Source organism: Drosophila nasuta, chromosome 2L (genome assembly GCF_023558535.2).
Source record: "Drosophila nasuta strain 15112-1781.00 chromosome 2L, ASM2355853v1, whole genome shotgun sequence".
NCBI classification, from domain to species: domain Eukaryota; kingdom Metazoa; phylum Arthropoda; class Insecta; order Diptera; family Drosophilidae; genus Drosophila; species Drosophila nasuta.
The window spans coordinates 10,538,556-10,547,769 of NC_083455.1; the positions used below are offsets into that span (position 1 = coordinate 10,538,556).

The 9,214-nt window shown below is 43.0% G+C and overlaps 3 protein-coding genes across 4 annotated transcripts; 1 reads left to right on the forward strand and 2 right to left on the reverse strand.

Moving 5' to 3' along the window:
• Positions 1 to 900: 900 nt before the first annotated feature.
• LOC132786292 (alpha-methylacyl-CoA racemase) lies at positions 901 to 2,375 on the reverse strand. Its single transcript, XM_060792789.1, has 2 exons — positions 2,223 to 2,375; positions 901 to 2,163 (listed from the first exon to the last, which is right to left on the reverse strand). Exons 1-2 carry the CDS (start codon positions 2,373 to 2,375, stop codon positions 1,147 to 1,149), a joined length of 1,170 nt encoding a protein of 389 aa, XP_060648772.1. The 3' UTR covers positions 901 to 1,146.
• On the reverse strand, positions 2,277 to 8,753 carry LOC132786266 (ATP-dependent DNA/RNA helicase DHX36). 2 transcript variants are annotated; one of them, XM_060792767.1, is made up of 6 exons: positions 6,753 to 8,753; positions 6,306 to 6,698; positions 6,132 to 6,245; positions 5,797 to 6,069; positions 5,611 to 5,739; positions 2,277 to 2,477 (listed from the first exon to the last, which is right to left on the reverse strand). In XM_060792767.1, the coding sequence occupies exons 1-6, from the start codon at positions 8,528 to 8,530 to the stop codon at positions 2,426 to 2,428; spliced, it is 2,739 nt and encodes a 912-aa protein (XP_060648750.1). In that variant the 5' UTR covers positions 8,531 to 8,753; the 3' UTR covers positions 2,277 to 2,425. The 2 variants fall into 2 exon arrangements, with proteins under 2 accessions (XP_060648750.1, XP_060648741.1); XM_060792758.1 differs by lacking the exon at positions 2,277 to 2,477 and adding an exon at positions 4,802 to 4,982 and having other exon boundaries at positions 6,753 to 8,752.
• On the forward strand, positions 2,590 to 4,820 carry LOC132786281 (guanine nucleotide-binding protein-like 1). The gene is made up of 5 exons (XM_060792778.1): positions 2,590 to 2,758; positions 2,846 to 2,962; positions 3,023 to 3,363; positions 3,429 to 4,617; positions 4,679 to 4,820. Exons 2-5 carry the CDS (start codon positions 2,884 to 2,886, stop codon positions 4,804 to 4,806), a joined length of 1,737 nt encoding a protein of 578 aa, XP_060648761.1. The 5' UTR covers positions 2,590 to 2,758; positions 2,846 to 2,883; the 3' UTR covers positions 4,807 to 4,820.
• Positions 8,754 to 9,214: the final 461 nt, after the last annotated feature.

Genomic DNA, 9,214 nt, shown 5'->3' on the forward strand with positions numbered 1-9,214 from the left:
GCGTGCAAACATAACAAATGCTGTCGAAAAAAATTATAGCTCTATCTCTTATAGTCTCTGAGATCCAGTGTTTCATACGGACAGACACACAGACGGACAGACGGACATGGCTATATCGTCTCGGCTGTTGACGCTGATCAAGAATATATATACTTTATAGGGTCGGAGATGCCTCCTTCTACCTGTTACATACATTTCCTGCCGGCACAAAGTTATAATACCCTTCTACCCTATGGGTAGCGGGTATAAAAACATGTAGAACATTAAAATACATTGATATTCTTCGAGAAAGCTTAGGTAAATATGGTAAGTGCTTAGAAAATTGCAAATCTCTATATACTATAATATTTCTAAATGCTTAAATATTTATTCTTTTGTAAAAAATCCTTAAAGATATAGCTGACACATAATTTAAAACATTTAATTGTTTTTTGAAAATACATCTTAAAAGCATTTAAATTCGCCAATGTCCGCTGGTACATAAATTATAAAGGAATGGTTAAAAATATAAAATACTTGTATATTTTCAGTTTTTTAAATTATTCTCTTGATTTAAAAAAAAAAAAATTAATTTTGCCCTTAGGTGATAGACAACGTTTATTTTGTTAAACGAGCTTAAAAACTGTCACTTCGAGCAACTGAAATACCAGGCGAACATAATAAAATAGCAAGTGAATTTACTCTAAACACACAAGAAAAAAAGCTCAAAAAAATTGTTATTCTCTCAATGCGTATTGTGGATTCTAAGAGCGCTAACAGAGTGTATTGAGTATCCTAAGAGTGGGATACAATATTCTCTGCTTAAGCACATGTGAGTAACTTTTTTTTTCTGATATATTAAATGTTTAAGGTCATTTTCAATATACGAACAACAATTACAATAAGAACAACAATTGTAAGTGCACATCTGCGAGTCCTTTTTCGAAAAGAACTAGTGTATGTATTGGCATATTAAGAGACTTAGGATTACCAGGTCTAATTGATCAGCATAAAAAAATATGTGGAATTATCTAAGGATGAAATATACATTTTTACTTATTCATATTTTTAAATCGGTGTAACAAAGTATTTACAGGAATCGGTTGTTTTCTTTTAATAAACAGATTTTAGCAAATGTTTACAAGAAAATCCGTAGAGCTACAGTGTCTAGAGCTTATGCTGCGTGGTTGGCAAGGTGAGCACACCATCCTCCTGTAGATGCCGCAGCTCCTCGGGCGTCAATTGCAGATCCTCAAGCACAGCATTGCCATTTGCATGCTGTCGCAATTTTCCAGGCGTTCGACTCAAACGTGGAGCTGGACGCGGTACCAAAGAGTGTTCGAAACGTTCAAATGATGCCCGCTCCGCATTGTGATGATGCTCTGCTGCTTCTTGCCATTCCACTACGGGATATACGCAGGCATCCACATCCTCAAATATCGCCGACCATTCCGCTTGGGTTTTGGTAAGAAACGCTTCAGTTAACAGACGTCTGCCCAACTCCTCATGCTCTTCGCCATATTGTGACAATTCTGGCGGCAATTCCAAACGTTGCTTCAGCAGTTCAAAGAACTGCGGTTCCAAAGCGCCCACCGACATGTAGCGACCATCCTTGGTTTCATATGTATCATAGAAATAAGCGCCACCGTCGAGCAAATTTGCACCGCGTTCCTGATGCTCAACCCAAATACTGAGTGACCTAGACATGAACAGCCAGCTGGCCACATAGGCAGCACCGTCTACCATGGCGGCATCCACCACCTGACCACGACCAGATCGATGGCGTTCCAATAGTGCCAAGCAAATGCCCAGAGCACACATCACGCTGCCACCGGCAAAGTCCGCTAATAAATTAATTGGCGACGTTGGTTTCTCATGCTTCCGTCCCAGCATTGAGAGCACACCCGAGATGGCAGCGTAGTTGAGATCGTGTCCAGCGCGTGCTGCAAGGCGTCCCTGCTGGCCGAAGCCTGTGAGACGTGCATATATCAGTCGTGGATTCGTTGCACACAGCTCTGAGGGTCCCAAATTCAATTTCTCCATGATGCCGGGTCGAAATGGCTCGACTATCACATCATACTTGCTTGCCAATTGGCGCACAAGGCCTTGACCTTCAGGCTTCTTTAAATTTATGGCTAGCGTTGATTTGCCGTGGTGCAGCACATCGAGGGGATTCTCCAGCATCTGCAGCAAAAGTTTATTAAGATCTAGTGTTTACAAACAAGTTCAAAGCGTTTGTTTACCTTATCTATGCGCGTCACAGTGGCACCAAAATCAGCAAGTATTTTTCCACAAAGCGGACCAGGAGCTAGGCCCACAAACTCCAGCACTTTAATCCCCTTCAGCGGCATTTTACAGGTTGTTTTGGCCAAAGAAAAGGAAAATGGACTTTGCATGTACCATCATCGCTAACAGAGTGTTTTCGAAGACCATGTTAATCAAACTGTTAACTATAACAATATAATGTAGAGCAGCAACAATATATCGATACTTTCTTTCTATTTCTTGAAGTTAAAGTATCGATTTATGCAATTTTATCCATCCATTTAGACAGGCGTTGAAAATAAAATGAACAAAAAATGAGATTAGAAATTTTTGTTGGAGAAGAAAATAATTAACTCCACCTCAAAATCATGTTTGTTTCGATGTAGGATATTTAAACTTCAATCACACTTCGATGCTATCAAATCAAAAGAGCTTATAATTGCGTCGTTTAGCTCATTTTTGCGTTAATGTCCACACATATGTTTCCCGCATACCAATGCACCTTTGCTTATGCGTGAGTATGAGTGTTAGTGTATTGTATTACTGCAGCAACAGCCGGAAAGAGAAGTACTAAAAATTTAATTTAATTACGAAAATATAGCAATTGAAAATTGCTGCTAACAACAAATACAAGCAGATATGCCACAACAACGACGTAAACTGCCCTTCAGTGGCAAAAAGAAGAAGGATCAATTGCTGCAAAAGCGCAACACAAAAGGTAAATATTGGGAATGACAACAAAACAAAAGCAAATGCCGCAATAATGACGACATCACAGGTCCGCCCAAGTATTTGCGCAGCACGCAGGAATCCTACGAAGACAGCGATGCACCCGAAACAACCGCACCTCGCAAACTAATGGAGCAGCCATTTAATCGAGGCGGCGCCGGTGGACGCAATAAAAATGTTAATCGTTACAATCTGCAGTTCACACAGGAGAGCAAAAAGGAGTTGGAGCTGATGAAGCTAGAAGGCTTCAAGCCGCTTGATGTACTGACGCCGGCTCAGCGAGAAATTGATGCCGCCTATTTCGAGCACTTCGATTTCCCAGTGCGTCCGCCGTGGAGCAGCGATAGCACCAAGGAACAGCTGGATCGTAGTGAGAATCGCTACTTTAAGGTATAAAATATTTGCTAATGCCGAGGGTAGAAAGTATATTTTAAATTCCATTTCCGTTTTGGCAGGAATATGTGGACGAGCTGTTGCGGCAGAAGCAAAGCGTGGATAGCAGAGAGCTGTCGCTATTTGAGCTGAATCTGGAGACATGGCGTCAGTTATGGCGTGTGCTCGAGTTCTCCGACGTGCTGCTCATCATTGTGGATGTACGTTTCGCAACTCTAATGTTTCCCCCATCGCTTTATGACTACATCATCAAGACGTTGAAGAAGCATGCAATTGTTGTGTTTAACAAAGTGGATTTAGTTGCACCCGAGGCTGTTGTCGCTTGGCGACACTATTTCAACGAACGCTATCCCGAGCTGCCCGTGGTGCTGTTCGCTTCGTATACGGCGCGCAGTCGCAAAGCTGGTGGACGTGGACGTGGTCGATTGACACATCGCCGCAGCATGGAGGGAGTTTATAATATTTATCGCGAGTGTCAGCGCTATGTTCAGCAAGAGGTAAATCTGTCCGAGTGGGAGCAAAAGATACGCGACGATATGCGCCACGATGAGCTGGAATTAATGGACAACATTGAGGAAGGGGAGTTGAAGATCAGCAGCAGTATTGACACGACACCCGTGCAGCAGGAAAAGTATCACAATGGCGTACTCACAATTGGCTGCATTGGTTATCCCAATGTGGGCAAATCGTCGCTCATAAACGCACTAAAAGGACGCAAAGTTGTCAGTGTTAGTCGAACGCCAGGACACACTAAACACTTTCAGACCATCTTCCTCACAGAGAAGGTGCGTCTGTGTGATTGTCCGGGCCTGGTTTTTCCCTCGAGCACACCAAAGTCACTGCAAGTGCTGCTTGGCAGTTTCCCTATATCGCAGCTGCAGGTTCCATATCGTTCCCTCAAACTGCTTGCCGAGCACATTAATTTGCCGCAGCTGTTCCGCCTGCATCTGCCCGAGGATTACGATGAATGGTCAGCGGTAGCCGTTTCAGATGCTTGGGCCTATAAACGTGGCTTCCTCACCGCCAAGGCGGCGCGTCCGGATCGCTACCGTGCTGCCAATCACATTTTACGCATGTGTTTGGCGGGGCAGCAGCAGCTAGTGCTGCAATTCTATCCACCGGGCTTTGATAAGCAGCGTGAGACCTGGCTGCAGCATCCAGAGCTGGCAGAGGTTATCAAGTACCAGCAGGTGGAGCTGGAAGAGCCGGACAGCGAGACCAATGAGGACACCTCTTCTGTCTGTTCAGACAGTGAGTAAAAAGGTCATTAAAACATTTAGACTAAGTGCTAATTTGTCATTCTTTCATTCAGCTGCTGGCAGCGATGAAGAGGAGGACGAGGACAGCTCTAACGACGAGACGAATGCCGACGATGATGAGGGCGTGGAAGAGCAGCCATCGCGTTCTCGTAACGTTTTCACACTGCTCGAAGATGATTAAATCATATCAATAATTTATTTACAATACTCTTGCGACACACATTCTACATCATTTAAATTTTGTAATCACATTTAAAGCATGCTATATAATTTAACTAAATATCATCAATTTCATCTGATGATATCTCGTAATCATCGCCCATTCTCTCGTCTAACGACAGTAGCAGCTCGATGGCTCTAAAATAAAAGAAAGCATTGTGTAAAAATTAACAATTGCACGATGAATATCTAATATGATTGGATAATAAAAACAATTTACTATATGATGTGAACTGAATTCCTTAAATACTATAAATATTTTAAAATCCAAAAAGAACAAAATTCCTAGAACTAATACCACCAAATGGGCTTTGTAAAAGATCAATTATATTGATATAAATGAAAGTAATGTGAAATCATTTACTTTATCACAAACATATTTATAACTACCATACTAAAATAAACCATACTTTGTGAAGAAAGCTAAACAGATGAATAAATCTAATTTTCTACTGGATTTTGGAGAACCACTTTTGATAAATTTAATAATTTTGTGCTGGATTTTATGAAAGAAACTAAAAATATATTTGGTATAAACTATTTGATTATCCTATCTGATAATGCTTATGACATTTCTACTACTTCCTTTAAAAATAACTAACGTATGTATTACAATAAAGTGCACTTTGTAAATAAAGAGGGCTAAACAAAAAAAACATTTTGAACATTTTCTACTTAGATACTAAAATATTGAATAAGAGCTTTTAAATAAATCGTTATATGACTAGCGTATTTAGCTAGAATCCTAGTCAAACAATTCACTTACTTAATAAGTCTATGATCATCACTATTTTCCTCAATCGGTGCTGGATACATGGCCTTCTTGAGCAGCAGACGTGCCAGGCAATCGCGTAGCTTCAACACTACTGCAGCAGTCTCAGGATTGCACTTGAAACTGCAAAATAAATCGAATAATTAAATGAATTTGTGATTGTTAAGCTTCGCTACTTACTAGTAGGCTTTCGCCACCGAAATATACGGCGTATTGTCATAGACGCCGGACTCGACACCATCGCCAAATATAAGAAGCGCCATGGGAAATACCATAGTGGCATCTAGCAGATACAAAGCTGTAGATTTCTGTCGCTGAAAGTAGACAAAGTAGCTGGAATCGAAACTGGATTCGCCGCTGTTCACCGACGAAGGATGAAAGTTGACTCGACGACCATCATCCGTAGACATGTGATGAATGGCGCGCACTTGATTCCGGATTTGACGTGATTTACTAAGAAAATTAGCTAATTGAATATCAAAGCAATTAAAGAGAAGCATTCTTAATATACTTACCCCAAGTGCGCCATGTTGGGATAGAGACCGCCGCCAATAATCGCGCGCAGAAGTGGAATCTTGTCCGAATTGAGGTTGGATGACTCGTGCCTGCAATCAGCAGAACTCAGAAATCTGCGAAGGACAAGAATATATTACAAGTTGTTCATTATCTATAATGAGACCTTAACTTACTTGTAGTTGTTGAGGAGATCGGCAAACTGTTGCTTCATGCGCTCCAGCTGTTGAAGCGTCATCGTGCTGAGGAAATTGTTGAAGCAAAAGTCACGATCGCGATGCTCCAAGCGACTCTCGCGATAACCAGCGATAGCATTGTGAACCAGGAGATGATCACTGCGCATGTTGTTCGACAATCGCCGCTTGGCGTCATCCACACGACGCTCCTGTCCCATGGGCGTGTAGAAGGGCATCTTGTAGGAGAGAGCAGCGGCAGCTGAGGTAATGGGATCGAGGCAACGAAACAGTGCCGACATCAAAATCATTTTGCCCATTTGCGGATCGATGGGCATCTTGGCCAGATGCATGCCAAGCGGCGTCAGTTGTCCGTTGGCATCAAGTGCCTCAATTCTGAAAGGAAAGTAAATGTTATAAATTTGAATAATTATAATAATCATTACTCACCGCTTGAGCAGAGCCACACCATTGTTAATAGCTTCCTGGGCGGGTGCATTGATCAGAGTCTGCAGGAACACATATGGATTTTCTATATGCAACAGTTTCAGGCTGAGTATGATTGATTCTAGCTTGCTGCGCAAGATCTCTGGCGTAGGAATCTCAGCCATCAGCTGCTCGCGCGCTCGACTAAAAAGATTATAGCAGATGCCCGGCTGGACACGTCCTGCACGCCCCTTACGCTGTTGCGTATTCGCCTGGGTGACCCAGCATTCCTCCAGCGTTTGTATGTTCGTCTCCGTGTCATAATTACTCAGCTTGGTGCGTCCTGTGTTAATCACAAACACCACATCATCGATGGTCACCGATGTCTCGGCTATGATGGTGGAAATGATGACTTTCCGCTTGCCCGCCGGGGGACGTCGAAACACCGCCTGCTGGTCCATGGTGGACAACATGGAGTGCAATGGTTGAATGATCAATTCATTGCGCCAACGTTGTGACTTTCCCAGCAACGTGGACAATTTGGCAATCTTGTCGTAGCCGGGCATAAAGACCAGAATCGCACCTTCTGCCTGAGTGCTGCAAATGTAATAGATGAGCTCGGCTATGAATTCAATATCCTCGCACCCCTCCGACTCTGGTTGACGCAGTTGGTTTAGCACACGTTCATCGTAGTCGCCACGAATGCGTCGCAGATACGGTTCGATCATGGCTCGATATTCTGGATTTTCACGGGCACGTTTCTCGCGTCGCTTGGCAAACTGATAGCCCGTTAAAGCGAGCACTTCCTCAAGATAAAGCATCTGCACAGGATGCATGACTCCCTCGATGCGAAACATGGGGCAATTGTCGAAATAATCACAGAAATCTTGCTCACGCACTGTGGCGCTCATCAGTATGACCTTCAGCGTGGGCCTTTGAGGTAGTATGACTTTCAACAAAGCCATTAACAGATCCGTTTCTACACTGCGCTCGTGTATCTCGTCCAGCAGCAGATGACTGACATGATGCAGCAACGGATCCGACTGCAGCTGCTGCAACAGCACTCCCGTTGTACAGAACTTGATGGAGGCGCGTTCACGTGGCCTACGGCTCTCTAGTCGTATCTGATAGCCCACAGATTGGCCCAGTTGCTCGGCACGCTCATAGCTAACGCGTTCGGCCACTGTGATGGCCGAGATACGACGCGGCTGCGTGCACACAATGTGGCATGCAGAGGCGCGGCCCTCGGCAATGTCAGCGTCGAGCAGGATTTGCGGTACTTGCGTCGTTTTGCCGCAACCGGTGCTGCCTACAATGAGCACCACTTGATGTTGCGCCACCGCCTTGAGAATGTCGCTGGCTTGCGACATGGTAGGCAGCTTCAAGCGTGCTGCGTAGCGTGCCTGGTAGACTGAGTCTTCATTACGTTCTTCGAGCTGCTTTTGTAGCTGCTCATCAAAACTGGCATTGCGTTGCTCATTGTCCTCGTATCGTTCCTTCGTCTGTTCGATAAACGTCTCGAAATTAACGCTCAATAAGCTGTGAAATTGCCGCTTAAAGTTGACATCCAACTGCTCTTCATCGATTTGCTGTTTTTGTTGCATGTACTCCTGGACACGCGTTAAAATGCCGCATGGTGCACTCACATTGCAGGCCAAGCGTATTTTAGGTCCCTCGTCTTTTGCGTCTTTTTTACGTTGCCGCGCGAGATTTCTGTAATACATGCCAATCTCACGGCCACTCAGTCCTGGCGGACGATTGTTGCCCCTGCCACGGGACTGAGATCTGCCACCACGCTGCATGCTCCTTCTTTGTAAATTAATACAAACGGTATAAAATTAAAAACAAATGTGACGGGCAACCTAAAGGGCAGTGTGCACGTTTCTTGCAAGCATAAAAATTCAAATTTTCGCTTTAACAAACAAACCATTATTTTGCGCTCTGACTATACTTAGGTAATTTTGAAAATAATATAATAAATATTTTATTGAAAACTATATCAATTTAGAAAAAACTCATCTTAAAAGCTTCACAAAATATTTATGAATACTATGGTAAACTGTGATTTTGATGTTGCCAATCAGCTGGGCACACTGCTTAAAGCCGTCAGTTACAAAAGTGTTCAGTGCGTAGCCCTGGAATTCCCGCGTTTTCAAATGTCAGCTTATGGTTCATTTTAATTGATAATGAAATAATTAAATTTAGATTTATGAACTGTATTTAGTGGCATTTTGTGCAAGCAGTAAACTTGAGGAAAAATCGATTCTCGATTGCGGTATAGCAACGTCAATTATATTAATTATTGTCGTCTCATATGTTCACTTAATTCCGCTTTCCAGCGTTTAGAACAGCAAATGTTTCATTGGAAATTTCTGAATTTATTATTCAACTGCAACACAAAAAACAAAACTTGATTTGTGACTTTTGTGAGCCACTGATGTAGACGCATCATCCGGCTGAACGTGACTAAGCGCCATTTAGTGTTA